The following is a 19,706-nucleotide window of genomic DNA, read 5'->3' as shown; positions in this document are numbered from 1 at the left end:
AGACTACATATTATCCTATACAAAGCAAGAGCCCTCAAATACCCTTTCGCCATTGATTTTGAAAAAGCGTTTGACATGATTCACTGGGACTTTGTACAGGCTCTTCTGACCAAAATGGGCTTTTTGGTGAATTACTTACATTGGGTCAAACTGCTTTATAAACACCCGCAAGCGACAGTTCTGGTTAATGGAGTGTCCTCTCAGTACTTCCAATGGGAGCAGGGAACACGTTGGGGATGTCCTCTTTTGCCATTGCTCTTAATTGTAGCCATAGAACCATTGGCAGTGGAGCTGAGAGAACATCCCTTAATGAAAGGGTTTGTGTGGCCATCGGGACATGAAGATCGAGTATCAATATACGCAGATGACCTCCTACTTTTCATGGGCTAGCTGTATAGATCAAACCCCGGAGTCCTGGAGATTCGACAGATTTTGGAAAGGTATAGTGGGCTCAACGTTAACTGGAGCAATTAGATCCTGTTCCTTGTGCTCGAGGTCCCACAGTGACCCCAACTGTGCAAATTTCAAATCGCCACTGACACTTTAGGTACCTCAGCATCCGCCATTTTCCTTAGCGGTAGTTTAACATAAGTCGCACAAAACATCCTAGCGGATGCATGATTTTGGGAGCCCCTTCCCCATCCTGCTGCTTTGGCGCCCTGCTTTTTTAAAAATGATGACCCTCTCTAGGTACCGCTATGTCTTCCAGAACACTTGAGTTAGGATTCTGTAATGTATCAAGGGAATTTGTTCCTTCTCCCCATGGGGGAGTCCCCCACGTGAGGCAAGGGATGTGAACCCGCTCCAGAACACCCTCCCTGCGGGTCGATGCAAGTGGGACCTCACCGGCAGAGACTCCCCCTTAGGGGACAAGGACTCCCGTTCCTGTGAGGATCTCCCGAAACCATTACACATAAAGGCATACATGGGATTCTCGAAAATACCAAGGACTTACAAGTCAGAAGACTTGGGTGAAGAAAAGCCAATCTATATCATTATCAAGAAGAAACAGAACGTGTCCCTTTAAATACAAGTCTCCAAACTGAGACGAGCATGTTGAATCGCAAGTACATGCCGAACAACATAGAGAGAAAGAGAGAGGAATGCACACGCAGGAAAGGTAGGCCCCCTTCCTGCGTAACACCCGAAGGAGATGGAGCATAAGCAACATGTAAGCTTGCGCTGAACTAAAGGAGGAGACACAGTATATCCCAAATGCAAGAAGCAGAGAGGGCTGGAGCCCAAAACAAGGTGGCAGCGTGACCACGAAGGATATTTAGTGGGCAGACGGCCCACAAACCAATGTTGATACTATCCCGAGAACAAAGCAGCAATCTGACCTGTTACCTGGAGGATCACCAGGATGCTGCGGGAGAGAGAGAAAATCCAAAGAAGAGGACTCCAGCGACAGTAAGCTGGCAGCAACGAGGAGTGAAAGAGTAGCTCCCAGACAGGCACGGAGGCCAGAGACGTTCCTCTATGTTGTTGAAGGTAAAAGGGAGAACGAGAAGACCAGGAGGCCAAAAGGGAATCGTATTACAGTTCAAGAAAGTCATCCCAGTACAAGTAAAGAAAAGCTGAATACAAAACTGATTAACTTATTTTGCTTTTATGTAAGAAAGATCATCATTGAAGTCTCTGAGCAGGAGAGAAAGAAACCTTGGATATCACGACCCTAGGAAAAAGGGAAGTGCCCAAGCCTTCAACCCGGAAAAAAGGGAACATAAAAGAAAGAATATTATGAATGGAAGTACAGAGAAACCTTTAGGAACTATGTTAACGTGAGAAAGAAGCGCTTAGAAATCTCTGAGAGGGAGAACACGAGAATTTGGATATCAATACCCTGTGAAGGGGAACAGAAGACAAGCAATTCCAGATAGGAAGAGAGGAATGTAAGAGAAAGAGAATCTTGTAAATTGAAGTTCTGAGAGACCAACAAAGTAAACAATGTACAAGACGGAGAATGTTAAGAGTAAGGTGAAGCACAATTATCCAGAAGCCCAGAGCTACAGAAGAAATTGCATGTTTCTAGGTTTTTCTAAGTCCTTTAAAAAGGATCAAAGAAAGTATATAAGGGCAAGGAAGGATATTCTTCGAGAGGAGAGAAAAGCTAACAATCCCGTGAAAGAGCTGCATGAACGGATACAGCAAGCAGCTAGAGATGACCTATTAACAATAAACCCAAAGACTCATACAAGAAGTACCCTCAGCAGAAGGAAGCCATGCCCCTGACCTTAGTTTCTTTAGAATAGTGGTATGGCCAATTAGTTTAGTTTTTGACAGCGAACGTATTCACTTGGACATTCACGGATGACTGACAAGCACCCTAGTTAGATATATAGGTAGGGAATATCCCATAACAATAGGGAAAGTTAGGCCTCATTTCTTATTCTTTAATAAAAACATTTGGAACATGTCTTCAGAGTGTCTGTGTACTTCTTATGACCCTCCACAATTCCCAGAGGCAAGTTCCATAAAATTGTACAGGCTATGAGAAAGTGATTATGGCATGGCTCTCTGCCCAGAAACGCAATGGTCATCCTTTGCAATTTTGTTTGGGAAGGTGGAATTGGTCGTCATGATGTTAAAAGATATATTGTACCTCCAAAATGTCCATTGTTAATGAGTGGCTTCACGGCAACCCCTCCCACTCTCATATCAGACTTGAACTTACCTGGCTGGGGGCACTGATCACCTCCAAGCGCTACATTTTATAGTGGTATTTACAGATTGGTGCTGGCCTTGCAGCAGATTTCTGTACCCACAGGGCAGTTACCAAAGCATTGGGCTGGGGGGTTTGATACAATCAATACTGTTGTGAAGTTGTGACAGGGTGGCCTGCCACAAAGAACCACACAGACTCTGATGACAAGTCCAAGGTGTTTATTTTTGATTTACAGACTGAATGATGTTCAATGAAAAATTGTTTCTGGGTTTCACAAGCTTGGGGGTTTTTGGCGCTAGGGCCATCTCTCTCCGTCTCAACTTTCCCAGGCTTGTCCTCCTCCCTAGCCCAGGCGTCTTTAGGAAATATACAGACAAGTGAGTGTGAATTCAAAGATTTTAAGAGGTTCCATTCTCAACAATTTACAGATTCAGAGATCTAAATTACTTGGAGCTGTTTTGCTTGCTTCCGTTTCTCCTCTAAACAAGACTGGTTAGCTTGGCACCAGCAGCTGCCAATAGCTGTCTGCATCAAAGCCAACTGGTGCCATAAAAACATACCCTTCTATGACATCAAATAGGTGTGTTGGGGAATGACTACAAAGAAGCATTATCATAGATCTACAGGAGATTGAAGGCATAATGGGTAATTTATAATGTACATAAAGTTGTAGTTTACACCTCAAGTGGAAGTTAGGTTTGCTACACTGTGTGTATTATCGTCTCGATATCCAATGGTAGATCCTGCTTACTGGATGATGCTTGAGACAAGAACTGCTTTTAGCTCCTGCTAATAAAATCCATATTTCAATACCTGCAGATTCAGTGAAAAAGTGAGCAAATCAGCTTCTCCTTGCATCTCGATTGTAAATAGCAGCTGATGATGAATGGTTAACCTAGTGGAAAGCCCTGTACATGACATTCATCCCATTTCCTTTTTTAGAACCAAGAAACCTCATTTTTTGGCACAGTGGGATAGTAATGGTAGACAACACTAGACTGGCAAGTGATCTTCAAGGGTCTTCAAACATTGCATTGATGACATTTAATTTGATAAGCAACATTAGCATTAGCCACTGCTGTTGCTTCTGGGTGCAATACCCTATATATGGACTGTGAGAACATATCTTCAAGGTGAAGTACAAATGCAAAAACCATTGAACCACAAAAAATAAAGAAATGGGTTATTGTAAATCAAAGGCTAGTTAATATAAGCACGAAAAATAAATGATACGGCTTGAACTCAAAACAGAATGTACTAGCACAATTGTTTATTAATTTGGGATCCGATGAACAGTAAGGTGGAATTTTAAAAAAGAAGAGTATTTGATAAGTCTTCCTTAAGAGTTACACCCAAGAGTTAGCAAGAGTAATAAAACATGTATACCAGTCTCCAAAACAGATCTGTTGTTAAACTGTTTGCAGCAAATTTCATTGTTCCTTCTGTTGAACCAACTTACCTCTGTTAATCTCTGGAGCCTTCCGCTCTTTTGCCTGTCTCACAAAAAATTGGATGTAAGGGTCCTTCCAGTAGCCAACGCTTACAGCAAACCTGAGAAAAAGAAAAATAATATTAAATGGAACTCCTTCACCATTCTTTGTTGAAGGAGGCAAACACCCCTTTACAAGAACAAGCTAGCAAGCTAATAAATGAAAAAAACTAAACATCTATTGCCCGTGAATCACAATCCTACAAAGTATCCCACCTGTTGGTGGAAGCACGGACCACATGCATCTTTCCACCTCTGGAAAGGTCACATTAAATATTGCCGGACCTCACTGTACGCACTTTATGATAAACTCTGAAGAACGCCAGCAAGATGCTGCCTTTTCATTGTACCTGGAAATACCAGGGTCATTTTTATACAAAATATAAAACTTTCGCTAAACCAATGAAAGGGGTGATTTCACAATTAAGTCAACAAAAGCCACACAACTACTCACCTGGCTCCGATTTGAAGCACATTTCTGGCAACTGTCACTTTCAATTAACATGCACTATGACCAAAAGCGTTAACTAGCTGACAAGTTAGCTCAGTGACCCGAGGGCCTACTGGAGAAAGGTTTGTGCACTCTACAGGGTGGCACCAGAGCCGAGTTCACCTTTTAACCTTCGGAGTTTGACACAATTAAGCCAATAAACTGTGTAACAACGCAAATTATACAATATATTTGGCAGTTCAGTTTGTGGTGTGTGGGTTTTGTGGTGTGTGGGGTTTAACACTGTCAAATTAAATTGAGGTGTCCCTTCTTTCTCTAAGACTGCACCATGATAACAACTGTGTGAAGCAAAGCTGTCTCGCCATTCCATAACTCCAGAAATCTGCATCAAGAATGAGGCCAGAGCATCCACCACAACATTCTGGCCCATTTTCTATGCCCACAGATTTCATATGATTTGTTTTTACTTTATTGTATAAACAGTAAGGCAGACACACAAAGTTCAAGGGTTTTTATTGAACTTCAATGGGGTTCAGAAAACGCCCATCTAATCCTAAATCTAAAGATGGGAGCAAGCAACGACCATCAAATAATAATAAAGCAGTCCAAGTCGAATCGGTCAAAATAAAAGGGCCTATACTAATTAACCTACTGCCAATCCTTACTTCTAAATACAATTAGTAACCCGGCGAGAGACAATCAGAATGCAACAAGCATTCTGATTGGCTCTCGCCAGGTCCCTACCCGGCCGGGAATCCCTTCGTCGGGATTCCACGGCCTTTGTCCCCGGCGGGGGGCGTGGCAGGCCCTCAGCCAATGAGGAGGCTCGAAGCGGGCCATCCCCGCTCCGAGTCTCCCCGCGGCTGAGAGGCTGCCTTCGCCCCCGCCGGGGACTCGGGTAAGTGTTTTATTTTATTTTTATTTTTCCCTCCCCCCCAACTTACCTTCTTGATCCTGCGTCCCCAGCGGGGGAACGAGGGAAGCCTCCAGCCGTGTGGAGACTCGGAGCGGGGCCATCCCTGCTCTGCGCCTCCACACTGCTGGGGGCTTCCCTCGTCCCCCTTCGGGGAGGCAGGTACATTTTTTTTTCCCCCTCCCCCGTCCCACTCCCGCCCTCCCAACCCCACTTACCTTTTTTTTTTTCCTTTTTCGGCAGCGGACGCGCTGGGAACATAAGTGTTCCCAGCGCGTCCGTTCCCGATGACCGCCATGGAAAGGGAAAACGGACTCCGTTTTCCCTTTCCATGGTGGCGGCCATTTTCTTGGTCGTTTTTTTTCTGTCCCAAAACGCTGCAGCGTTTTAATGCCGCAGCGTTTCGGGACAGAAAAAAATGACTTTTAGTACCCCGGTCACGCAAATTTTGCAGGCCGGGATACTAATAGCAATAGAACCCTCGCGGCGGGGGTATTACCGACTCTGGTAATGCCCCCGCCGCTCGGGTTCTATTGCTTAAATAGTGTGGGAAACAATATTATGCAAAAAAAAATATGTCAGGGTATTCCAACCTTTGGACTCCCTTTACCATGTTTTCAGCACGGGACAAGGCGGGACACTTGAGCTTAGCACAGTCTCTGGCTTCTCTAGCACAAGGATGCAGTTAAAATCTCAGTATAAAGGCCTCCTGTGCCAAAGTCTCTTTGTCATTCAAAGTTTCTTATTTCAGAGGGCCTGATGCGACAAACAAACATTCAAAAGTTCCTTTCTCCTCCGTATTCTCATGTCCAACTTCTTGGGTGATTTTTTCGAATCACCCCGGGCCCCCCTCTGCCGGTCTCAGACCCACTTTAACACAAAGCTTTCACTTGATCTCCCTCTGTCGGGAACAGACCAAAGCCATGTACTTTTCCCAAAACTTTCTCTACTTCATCAAAATCAAAGACTTTCGATTGTGTGCAGTATTTTTGCAGGATTCTTCAGACTAGTTTCCTGGTCTTACGCTTTCCATCTTGGAGGTTTCAGGAAAGTAAAAGTTCCTGGTCATAAAGATCAAGGGAATTTCCCTCCTTGCAATTCCCTTCCGTTTTGCCGTCTTTCCTCTCGTACTCAGCTGCCGTCTCAGAACTGCTGTTTCCTCTGTGCTTTGCCTCGCTCAGAGTGTGCTCTCGTGCTCTGCCTTTTATCCGTGTGTGGAAGTGTAATGGAAGTCCAGTGTTTGTAATGATCAGTAATTGCCTGACCTCACCTGACCATTGTATTGGGACAATTCAGGTACACGGTTCGGGTGTTTGTCTGTTTTCCCTTAGAGCTGGCTGTCAGGGAGAAAGTGTTCCGAGTTGTAAAAAGGAAGGATAGAGTTCCTAAATATTCTACTGGGTAGGATGGGGTAAAGGTGTTATAAGGAAGGGGATACTGTGTCTCACTGTCCGTTATTCCACTCCCCGAAGACCCCTCACCCTGGTGATCCTCCCGCACTGGTCCACCTCTAGGAACTGGATTCAAAAGGGATGGCCGTGTCCTGGCCACCTAGATGACAGGTCTCCGGGACTAGTGGGTGAGAAACCTTCTGGTTTCTCACATACCTCTGTAGTTCCAGCTATGCTTCTCTCTCCGCTTTCTTACTTTTTCTTTCGTTCTCATTCCACCTTTCCATGTCCCTACTTGTTCCTTTTTTTCTCTCTCAGTATGTCTGTCTTTTGTTTGTGCTCTTTTTTCTCTTCCTTTCCTTCTCTCTCTATTTCCTGCTTTGTTTTTTCATTCTTACTTTTGCGCTTCATCTTTCCATCCTTGTCCTCTTCTTCCTCTCTTTGTCTATCCCTTTCACTCCCTTCATCAGTGTTTCACTTTCATTTTCTAAATAATTATTACCTGCATCTCATTGTTCCTTTATTCTACTTTCATTTATTTTTTCAAATGATAAAAAACACAAGCTCCACCAGGTACCCGAGTTGTTATTTGTGTAGTTTTCTAGTGGATGATGCATTAGAAGATCTGACAAATCGAAGTGAAATATTTGGCAATATTTTTTCAATGAAGGAAGATCAGGCTTACTTCCTTGCAGTAAATATCATGATCAGAGCAATAATGCATAAAACAGTCTTTGCATCCTCAATCCTGGAATAACAACTGCAGGATATATTATCCTGCAAACTGACCCATTAACAAAGAGCAACAGTTCACACTAACAAATACTTTCACACCTCATCTACTAGTTATGTTTCCTGTTCTTTCCTTCTCTCATTCACCCATAAAATAATATTTAGTTTGAGGTGTGCATTATGCAAGTGGTCACTATAACAACACCTTGTGAGAATGATGAAGATGTTTTCATTCCTCTTTTTGAGTACCTTTGATGATTGTGACGGGGGAGGGAATTTGATTGAAGTGCGCGTACATTAAATTACTTCATATGCTCCTTATATATTTAGTCGAAGCAGCATACAGAGATGAATGTTGTTTTTTATTTCCCAAACTTCCCACAGTTGAGTTTATTAAACTTGGCTACCATAAAGAGAGGCTGGTGGCATATGCTGCTTTAGAGGAGGACCACAAAAGATTATAGAGCACATTTGTTGATCCACTGAGGCTGGCTAAAAGGAGCAGTAAAAACGGTTTTGTTGGAGCATGGACCATTGAACTCTTAGGCTTTCTTCAGACACAAATCTTCCAGCCTTCATCTTATTGTAGAAAGAAAGAGTGTGTGTACTTTGGGAACTTAATGTTTAGGAACAGAAAGTAAGTTTCATCTTCCTGTCAGAAACAAAAGTGACAACATTTCAATTAAATTTGCCAGATTTTCTAGCTCAAAATTCACCAAATAATTGCACTGACAAAAACAGGAAGGAAGTGGAAGCTGGTGGCTCTAATGTTATTTGTTAGTTGGAAGAAGAAAATAAACCACCAAAGTGATAAAGAAAGGGAAAAAAAGAAAGCAAGAAGGACTGACAAGAAAGGAGAATGAAAATAAGTGAGAGAAAATAAATTGGTGGATGAAATTCAATAAGGGAAGAAAGTGAGAAAAAGGGATGGCTTCATGGGTGGAAGGCACCCCATTAGATCAGGGAGAAATCCCCATTGCTATCAGATGTATTATTCCGCCTATACAATTTAGCTATTTGTAATTTGAGAATGCCATCAAATCGCAACGAGGGGGCAAAGCATAAGAAAGGAGGGCAGGACAACCCAGGGAACAATAGGCCAATATCCATGTTAGATAGCGTTGGCAAAATCTTTGCCAGAACAGTGTATGAGCATCTTCAGGCATGGACGTGGAACAGAGAATAATTGACCAACTCCAGGTGAGTTTCACTGCAGGTGGGTTTCCAGCGCAAGACAAGCACTGTGGACCAGGGATTATGTTCATCTCTGATTGCACAGAAATATAAGCTTCTGAGGAAGATCAAACTTTACACTGTGTTTGTCGTCCTCAGAACCACCTTTGATGGGGTCCCATGCAACCAGTTATGGTCAGTACTAGCCCAAAGAGAGGGTGAGGGAAACCAACTAAAAATCATGGTCCAACTCTACTCAGACAATAAAACCTTGGTGCGCTGGGGACTAGCGGGATAACTTACTTGAAGTGTAGAATCAGCTAACAAGATGGCTCGCAATCTTGCATAAATCAAATTAATGGATACCCGTTCCACCTTACTTATGGGCGAGTTTTACTTGGCTGGTAAACACTCCTTAGGATTTGAAAAAATACCTTGACGTAGTTGATCCTCTGTTGGCACGCTCTTTGTATCTGAAAATGAGGTTACAAATATTGCATACAGCAAGCAATACTAGTGCTTGTTCATTGAACAGAAGTGAATTGCGCCCAGTGTATGATTAACAAAAGTAACAATATGTCATTTTTTTTGTGAGGGGTTTCGGACAAAAAATCCATAGAATTGGTAAGGAAAACAAATGATTATAATATTATATACTGCTTAGCCACTTATGTCCATCAAGCCTGGCTTAAATGACCTCAGCTAATAAAGCATACAGAAAGGGGTTTGACCAGCAAAATAGGCTTTCAGTGGAATTGCATCCCGCTATATTGTAGAGTTTTGCACAGAACAGAACTGGACTATTAAGGTCATTATTGTCTGCTGAAACTTTGTAGCATGTTGCACCCATCAGGACCACCTTCAAATCAGGGGATAGGGATTAAGCAATGAATAATGCTACTGAAATATATGCAAAAACATGTTTTGCGAAGTTTTGAATTCCTTGCACGGGTTTAATGTTTACAGGTTTGCATAATTTGCACTTTAGGCCATGGGGCATTATATCTCACATTTTAATATTTTATTACTGCTTAATGATGATGATGAAAAAGAAAGGTCACAGAAGAAAGGATTAAGGAAAGAAGGACCAATGTAAATAAGGATACAATGAAAGGAGAAAAGATTGTAAGGTAAGATTAAATCACTGAAACAAAGGAAAGAGAAGGACCGATGGTTTGAGAAAAAGATCAGAAACAAGGAAAGAAAATGAGGAAGAATGAAGGAAAAAGAAAAAGAAACAAAGATGTAATGAATAAAAGAATGATGGAAATGATGGCAAGAATGACAGAAAGAACCAAAAAAGGTGAACATTAAATAAAGAACAAATAAAGGAAAGAGGAAAATATGGAATAGAATAAAGAGCATTTAAGATAGAAAGGAGGAATGAAGTAAAGAAATCTTAAATAAAAGGAAGACAGACATGAGGAGAAAGGTAAAGTAAAGAAAAAAAGAACTAGAACAGGAAAGAAAAACAAATACAAAGTGAGAAATAAATTGAAAGATGGAAAGAAAAGGAAAGAAAAGAGATTGAACGAAAAAATGAGTATGTGTGAAGACATCATGAAGCAAGACACAGACAAAAGACAAAGTTTCCAACAAAAGATATTTATCAACTTAAATGTCAGTATGGTAGAAGGCCAAACTTGCCCTATGCTAAGGTGGGAAGGTGGGATTTCCCTCGCTGAACAAAACCAAGGAAAGTCCGAGTCAAAGATTTCAACTTAAAAATCTGTCTTTGTCCAAAACCTATACTTGCCCTCGCAACTAAAGATATACAGTGTGCAGGGATGTCAAAAATTAAAGAAATGGTGATCAACACAAAGTTCTGAGCTCCTTCAGCTCCCCTTCCACAAATTCAAAACAGTTCCCCAACAAGTCTTAGGATTTACCTTGTTTGAGTTCAAATAGTTCCACAAACTCCTCAGGGCTCCCTTCCCCAAGTTCAAAGTAACACAGTTCAAACAAAAAGGTTCTTGAGGCCCTGTCCTCAAGACGGTGCTTGTAATTCATCAAGTCTCAGGGTTCCCTTGCCCAAGACTTCAAGGTAGCAACCAATGTGTAATTTAGTCTTTTAAAGTTTAACTTAATACTGGGTCAACCTGACCCTCCTTCTGGTTTGCCTCACCAGTTCACTTGAAGCGCTGCTTCTTAGTTGGTTTCACCATGTCTTTATCTTCACGATGCAGAGATCAATGGTCTAGGCCTAGTTGTCAGACCACACGGTCCAACCATCACAGGTCGCTCCAGCAGGGATCCCTTGGCTATTCAGCTCACACAGGTTCCTCTGCATTTGCCTCTTTGTACAAAGTCATGTTCCTTTAGTTTCTCCTTGTTGGCATCTTGGCTTTCTGTGCAATATTTAGACTCATTTTGGCTTTGACATAACGTGTCACACACCTCTTTACAGTCTTTGGCCTTGCCGCACTGCATTTACTCACAACATTCACTTGATGGTGGTCTTGTTCATGCCCCACCTTTGGTTGCACTCCTTCATACTTGTTCGTTTCCCCATAGGTTGCTTTCATATGGGAGTTTTCCTGTTTATCCTTTATTAGCCTTTTACTTTGCTTATGAAGTTTATATTTCCTCTCAATATTCAATAGAGTTTTAATTTGAGGTTTTCGTCAATTCGGTATTCAATCTGCATGGTGTAGCACGGTTTTAAACTTCCATTCAGTTCTGCGTTCAATATGCACTATTTAACCCGGTTTAAAATTTTAATTCAGTTTGGTATTCAAAATCTATGATTTTAGTGCTGTTTTGACCGTAAAAGCATTTTTGATGGTTGTATCTGCTTAGAGTCACATGCTGTGCATATGGTCCGACATCCAGTGCTAACCGCTGAGTACTGCATCTTGTCTTTCGAGAATCGAAAGGGAACGTCAACATGGGCGTGCCTGTAACACTATCCCTAAGTGACGTGTAGTATACCTAAGATCCCTCACACGTCAAGGTCCCTCTGATTGTATTTTTTCTGCCTAGAGGGAGCCTTATGATTATCGTGAGTGAGTACAGAAAAGAGAGAAAGTGGTAAGACGCCTATGTTCCTTCCATCCGAGCGGGGAGGAAGGGTGGGCGCATGTGATTTTAAGCAGATACCGTAAAAGCATTTCTGATGGTTGTAAGTAATGCTTCTGATATTTGTTAATCTGCTTAGAATCATATGCTGTGCATAGACTAGCAAGCAGTACCCGGAGTTGGAGGTGGGTTGTGAGAAGGAAAAGTAGTGAAAAGATGTCTTAGTGCCACCTGTCCCACCTGAGAATCAGACCTACAATGAGTGTCTAGGCAATAGTGTTTTATAAAAGTGTGTACAGAACTCCAGGTTGCCGCTTTGCAAATGGACTCAAGGGGAACATTTGCAATGAATGCTATGGATGCCTCAGTGCCTCGAGTAGAATCTGCTCTAGGCTTGAAGGGCAGCTCTCTCTTAGCAAGACTGTAGCAGAGTATGATGCATTTGACAATCCATCTAGAGATAATGGATTTGGAGACTGCGCCTCCTTCTCTTCCTGCCACCACCGAAACGAAAAACTGATTAGTCTTCCTTAGTGGTCGAGTTCTTTCCATGTAGAACATGACAGCTCTGCGTACATCTAGTGTGTACAGGGTTCTTTCTCCCAGGCTTGAAGGATTTTGAAAGAACGTTGGTAGTTCTATCGACTGGTTCATATGGAACTTGGAAATGAATTTAGGTGCAAACCTAGGGTGGGTGCGCAGAACCACCTTATCTTTGTGAACTGTTACAAAGGGATCTAGGATTGAGAGGGCTTGTAGTTCACTTACTCTCCTAATGGAGGTAATAGCTATTAAAAAAGCAGTCTTATAGGTGAGGTGGTTAAGACTTGCTTTGTGCATGGGCTCAAAAGGAGCCCCCATAAGCCTAGTGAACACCACGTTTAGGTCCCATCCGGGAGCCGGGTTAGAAATGGGAGGGTGAATTCTCTTCACTACCTCCATGAAAGCTTTAATAACTGGTATCTTCCACCATGACACTTTCTGTTGTGATGTAGTGTAGGCTGAAAGCGCAGCTAAGTGCACCTTTATGGAGTTAAAGACTAAGCCTGAGTCAAGTAAATGAGTTGGGTATAAAACAATGTGTGTGGGAGGGCAGTTAATCGGGTTAATGCTCTTTGCCTTGCACCAGATGACAAACCGTTTCCACTAACTGGAATAGCCTCATACCTTGTGTTCGGTTTTGTTGCTTCCCTGAGAATATCCATACATCTCTGAAGGAATTGTAGGTGCCCAAACTCTATGACCCCAGGAGCCAGGCCGCTAAGTTCAATGTCTGCGGGCATGGGTGAAGTCTCTCCCCTCTGTCTTGCGACAACATGTTGTACGGGCAAGGCAGTTTGACTTGAGGGGATAGTGACAGCTCCACCAGATGAGCGAACCAGGGTTGGTAGGCCCACATGGGGGCCACCAGTATCATTGTGACTGGTTCCTGGTGCATCTTGTGCACAATCTTGTTGAGAAGGGGAGTCGGGGGGCGGGGGGAAAGTGTAGACAAATTTCCCTGACCATGTTTATCCAGAGTCCATTCCACTCAAATGGGAATGGGGAATGGTTCCTGCAAGGAGGAATTACCGGGTCCTCCTATGTCGGAATGACCCGGTAAATCCCCATTGCAGGAACCCAGTAATGGAGTCCGGTTTGGAGGCAGCCATGGTGCTAATAGCACCATGGCTGCCTCCAAACTCGTAATGAGGCCCCATGATTTATAATCGAAGCAAAGCGAAGTGGAAGAACAAACAAAGCAATGGCACACGCGCTGGCTCCGCATGAGTTCCGGTGCCCAAAAAAGAGTGCCGGTGTTGGGCACTGGCAACCACCCCCACAAATTAAGCACTGCATGTTTCATAAGAGTCCCCTGTTATGAGCCAGTCGTCGCGGTAAGGATAGACCTGTCTGCGCAGATGTGCTGCTGCCACCGCTAGTACTTTTGTAAATACCCTTGGTGCAGATGCTATGCTGAAGGGTAGTACTTTGAACTGATAATTCTTGTCTTGTATCATAAATCTGAGGTATTTTCTGTGTGCTGGCAACAAAGAAATATGAAAGTATGAATCTTTCATGTCCAGTGTTGCCATGTAATCCCCCTGTGATAGCAGTGAAATTACTTCCTGCAGAGTGACCATGCAGAACTTTTGTGGCTTTACAAATTTGTTCGCTGGGTGCAGATCTAAAACAGGGCGCATGGTTAGATCCCTTTTGGGTACAAGGAAGTACACTGAATAAACACCTTCTTTTACCTGTGACAGAGCTACGATTTCAATGGCTCCTTTCTCCTGTAGTGTCTCGACTTCTTGCAGGAGAATGCAAAGATGGGCTGGTGTCAGTTGTCTTGCTCATGGAGGTCTGAATGTTGTGGACCGGTTGAACTCTATACAGTACCCGTGGGCCACGGTCTTCAGCACCCACTGGTCTGTAGTTTTTCCCTCCCATGCATGAAGAAACGATATTAGCCGGCCCCGACAGGGGAGGCGTGGGAGGGGACCCGAATCTTTGGCTCATTTCGAACTTGAGGCCGGGGAGCCTCTGGGGGTAGAGTTCCGGCCTCTTCCTTTGCCACAGTGCTGACCCCTTTGGGGATACGGGGTGGTGTATCCGCTATTTCCCTGTGTAGAATTCCAATTGTTTCCCGATGAGTAGTGTTGTTGAAGGAAGCGTTGGCCACGAACAAGCCATTTGGACCCAGATCCTCTTCTTGTAGAGGGTCTTTGTGTAATCTGGTCCAGTGTTTTTAAGGTGTCATGCTCCTTTTTTGTGTTCTCGAGGGCCTCAGCGACCGCCTTCCCAAACAGATTGGATTCTTCCACAGGTTTGTTTATCAGTGACGCTTGTGTCTCTGGCTTGAATCAAGAGTTCCGTAGCCACGCATGTCTCTTCAGGAGTGTAATAAGTAAAGGGGTAAAATGCAATTTTAATCCCTGGTCCTTCAGGTAAAGTACATTATGTTGAAACAAAGTGGACCAGTAGAATGGGATGACACAGACAGGCTAACTCATAGAATTTCGCCGAAAAGTGTCGCAAGCGGCTGGCGCAGAGTGTCCGCGTGCGATTGTGTGCGCCAGGAACGTGCGCTAAAACCGATTTCCGCACACAGCGTATTCATGGATTTTAGGCTCCCAAACCAGCCGTGGCGCAGAGAATCGCAGCGACCCTGCAGCAGCGCCAGTAACACCCCCAAGAACGCCCTCGCGCAAGGAAAAGCCATCAAAATCGCTAAATCATCGCAAAGGGCTGCGCTAACCCTGGACCAGTTCACCGGGCTGGCAAACAGCAAACGCCAAGCGGGGAACGTGAATGTCAGGGGTGCGCGGGAAGTTCCACACGCGATTTGCCCAGTGCGAGCAGGGTACGTGTATTTCAGGGGTGGGCGGGAAGTTCCACACGCGATTTCAGCAGGGTACGTGTATTCCAGGGGTGCGCGGGAAGTTCCACACGCAATTGGCCCAGTGCGAGCAGGGTACGTGTATTTCAGGGGTGCGCCGGAAGTTCCACACGCGATTTCAGCAGGGTACGTGTATTCCAGGGGTGCGCGGGAAGTTCCACACGCGATTGGCCCAGTGCGAGCAGGGTACGTGTATTTCAGGGGTGCGCGGGAAGTTCCACACTCGATTTCAGCAGGGTACGTGTATTCCAGGGGTGCGCGGGAAGTTCCACACGCAATTGGCCCAGTGCGAGCAGGGTACGTGTATTCCATGGGTGCGCGGGAAGTTCCACACGCGCTATCAGCAGGGTACGTGTATTTCAGGGGTGCGCGGGCAGTTCCACACGCGATTTCAGCAGGGTACGTGTATCTCAGGGGTGCGCGGGAAGTTCCACACGCGATTTCAGCAGGGTACGTGTATTTCAGGGGTGCGCGGGAAGTTCCACACGCGATTGGCCCAGTGCGAGCAGGGTACGTGTATACCATGGGTGCGCGGGAAGTTCCACATGCGATTCCAGCAGGGTATGTGAATTCCAGGGGTTCTGGGGAGTACTACACGTGAATTGGCCGTGTGGGTCCTCCCAGGTGTACGCTCGACAACCTTCACGGCCCCTGCAGGCAGCCCACACCACGGGGGACTACCCTGCACCCCTGCTCATGTCCCGCAGGCAGCCCATCCATCATGGGCATGCCCCGCAGCCAACCCACATTTCACCTTGCACTACTGATCAACAATGCATGTCTCCCACCACCCCCACCCCCCAGCAGTGCAGGGGCAGCCCCCACCAGGCCCCCACTCATGTCTCCCACCACCCCCACCACCCAGCCACCAGGGGCACCCTCCACCAGGCCCCCACTCATGTCTCCCACCACCCCCACCCCCCAGCAGTGCAGGGGCAGCACCACCAGGCCCCCACTCATGTCCCCCTGCACCCCCACCCCCCAGCATCCAGGGGCAGCCTCCACCAGGCCCCCACTCATGTCTCCCACCACCCCCACCCCCCACCATCCAGGGGCACCCTCCACCAGGCCCCCACTCATGTCTCCCACCACCCCCACCCCCCAGCAGTGCAGGGGCAGCCCCCACCAGGCCCCCACTCATGTCTCCCACCACCCCCAACACCCAGCCACCAGGGGCACCCTCCACCAGGCCCCCACCACCCCCACCCCCCAGCCCCCAGCCACCAGGGGCAGCCTCCACCAGGCCCCCACTCATGTCTCCCACCGCCCCCACCCCCCAGCAGTGCAGGGGCAGCACCACCAGGCCCCCACTCATGTCTCCCACCACCCCCACCCCCCAGCAGTGCAGGGGCACCCTCCACCAGGCCCCCACTCATGTCTCCCACCACCCCCACCCCCCAGCACTGCAGGGGCAGCCCCCACCAGGCCCCCACTCATGTCTCCCACCACCCCCAACCCCCAGGGGCACCCTCCACCAGGCCCCCACTCATGTCTCCCACCACCCCCACCACCAAGCAGTGCAGGGGCAGCCCCCAGCAGGCCCCCACTCATGTCTCCCACCACCCCCACCCCCCAGCAGTGCAGGGGCAGCACCACCAGGCCCCCACTCATGTCCCCCTGCACACCCACCCCCCAGGATCCAGGGGCAGCCTCCACCAGGCCCCCACTCATGTCTCCCACCACCCCCACCCCCCAGCAGTGCATGGGCACCCTCCACCAGGCCCCCACTCATGTCTCCCACCACCCCCACCCCCCACCATCCAGGGGCACCCTCCACCAGGCCCCCACTCATGTCTCCCACCACCCCCACCACCCAGCCACCAGGGGCACCCTCCACCAGGCCCCCACTCATGTCTCCCACCACCCCCCAGCCACCAGGGGCACCCTCGACCAGGTCCTCACAATCCCCAATCATGTGCGTTATGGTCAGCCTCCACAGCCAAAAAGCCCTACCAAGTAACCCATTCACCCACATGGAAATGGAAATTACATGTCACACCCCCAATGTTCATGAAGCTAATGAACCCATGTCCGTCACACACAATGTTTGCAATTGAATGGGAAAACACCCAACATGACATGCATGAAACCAATGAGATGATACCACACAGTGAAGCATGAAAACAAAATTGTATTGAAAAAAAGAAAGAATGCTAAAGAAATGAAACAAACTACAATGGGAAGTAAAAAAAATCAAGCTGCATGTCCGCATAAAAATAAAGAACTGCAAATCATAATCCAAAAAAATTTCCTCCAAAGTCAAATGTAAATAAATTATCTATCAAATCAAGAACTATGTAAAAAACTCGAAAGGGTCCATGAGCCCAACTGAACAAAGGAAACCTAAAAAAACACCTAACTAAAAAGAAACTATATACAAAAAGTGGAGCAGTGTCCGTCGACTCCAAATCATAAGAAAAAACAAAGGAAACCTAAAACTAAAGAACTATATACAAAGGCGGCGGGCAAGTCCAGCGGCTCACTCCGTGGTGTTCCGGGCCAGGGCATCATCGAACTCCTGTTCGATGTCCCGGAGGGGGTCCAGTTCCATGGCCCCGAGGGTCCGCAGGGACGACGCCGTGTCCTCCTCCAACCCCCTGCGGATTGCCTCGAGGCACTCGGCCCGCCTCAGGGCCCTCCGCATGAGTTCTCCGCCCTGACCATTGTGAGCCGCGCCTCTTCCGCCCGCCGCCGCTCCGCACCTATGGCGTGGCCCAACCGCTGCCACACGGAAGACACTCTCTGTCCTGGGTCCTCCTGCCCTCCGGCCGATGCCTGCCCCTCCGATGTCGAAGGCCCCGAGGCTTCATGGCTCCCACCATGTTGCTGCTGCTGCTCTGCCTCTGCCCGTGCACTGCCTCCTGCTGCCTGCACATCCTCCGCCGGCTGGGGTGCAGTTGTTGATGTGGCCACCCCTGCTGGACCTCCGACTCCCGACTGTGGCAGGGATGCCTCCTCCACCAGCCTGGCCGCACTGTCAGAGGCAGCTCCACAGGGCACCCAGTTGACTGATGGGTGGGAAGATGGCACAGAGGACGACTGGCGCGTAGGGGGTCCAGTTGAGGAGGGGGTCGGAACAAGCCCCATCAGACAGAGGAATCCGGTCTGGGTGACCTGTCCCAGCAGGCTGACGTGGTCAACGAGCCATTCGAGATGACGTGCAGTCTCTCCATGAAAAGACTGCAGGTCACCTCGCATGGCCCGTTGACGCAACGCCACACCAGCCAGGACAGGCTCAACCCGGACCTGGATAGCCACGTCCACAGGCAGAGGAAGGCCAGTTGACGTCAGCTCATCCCCTGCCTGAAAACGGGTCTGGACGTAGGCATCCCTGCTGGTGCAAGATGATGCAGGGACAGGATCGGGGACAGGATTGCACACAGGCACCTCCGCGGCGGCCTGTGCTGACTCCTGTCCCTGGTCCTGGACTGCACCACTAGCACCAGTGGGATCCCCACCTCCAGACCCCGTCTCTGGTGCTTGCACGGCCTCCTCCTCCACCAGACCCGCCACCAACCTGGATGACTCTGTGCCATCTTCCCCTGTTGGGCCCTGTGGGGTCCCAGCTGCCCCTTCTGCTGCCGAGGAGTCCAACTCCAACCTCTGCCTCTTGGACCTCCCCCCGGCAGCTGCGGCCTGGGACGCGGCACCGGACTCCTCACTCCCCGACGAGATGACAACCTGGGAGGGGAGCCGGGCCTTGCGTCTCCGGCTGGCGGTCGGATCCCCGCCGCTGTGCTCCACAGCACCTTCTCCGCCCTCTTCATCAGTTGACGCTGCAGACAGGGAGAAACAAAACACAGGCATCAGGGCACTGTACAATGGACACATACACACATGACAGTTGCACATGAGTGGCATTGGCAAACCTCAGACATGTCATCACAATCCCCAATACACATGTCATTGCAACTCGCACACATGAGCCATACCACAGCCATATCGCAACTGCCACCACCATCCATACACATACAACAGCATGAGCAGCCAAAGGTGACCCAGACATCACATGCAACACAGGAAGTGCACCACACATGTACACACACCACCACACTTGCATGCATGTGTACACCTCTGCCAAGTGTCGCACTGTTCAGACGGGCATCCATGTCACATCTGCCAATCAGGCTTACACATACCGCAGTCACATGCATCCATGTTGCATCACTGTTGCACCCTTGTCAAATACACACACATGCACATGTACACAGTGCTCATACATGCAGCCCAAAACAACATACATGCGTGACATCACGGACATGTCTACTTACATACACATTCATACAAACGTGTGCACGCACAACTGCATTTGCCATGCAAGCCTACACACACAAGCACCATCCATGTCTCACACATTACAGCCTTCGCATGTGTCAGCCCCACGGCCCTGTACACCCCCACCCATACTCGACCCCATACAAACAGATGTGCAACCTGCACAATACCGAATAATCACCACACGCACTGCTCACAATCAGGATGCATGTACACTCAC

The 19,706-nt window shown here is 47.3% G+C and overlaps 1 protein-coding gene across 2 annotated transcripts in view; it reads right to left on the bottom strand.

Annotated features, from left to right (window-relative positions):
• The window catches only part of LCMT1 (leucine carboxyl methyltransferase 1), a 1,102,354-nt gene that overhangs the window by 965,607 nt on the left and 117,041 nt on the right, over nucleotides 1–19,706 (bottom strand). For both annotated transcript variants that reach the window (XM_069647366.1, XM_069647364.1), the window contains one exon: nucleotides 4,125–4,216. In XM_069647366.1, the coding sequence (XP_069503467.1) occupies nucleotides 4,125–4,216 (92 nt within the window). The remainder of the gene's footprint in view (nucleotides 1–4,124; nucleotides 4,217–19,706) is intronic.

The sequence above is a fragment of the Ambystoma mexicanum genome, chromosome 2q (genome assembly GCF_040938575.1).
Source record: "Ambystoma mexicanum isolate Mex_15411 chromosome 2q, UKY_AmexF1_1, whole genome shotgun sequence".
Classification (NCBI taxonomy): domain Eukaryota; kingdom Metazoa; phylum Chordata; class Amphibia; order Caudata; family Ambystomatidae; genus Ambystoma; species Ambystoma mexicanum.
Note: the sequence above shows the minus strand (reverse complement) of the source record. Positions and strands in the feature narration are given on the sequence as shown.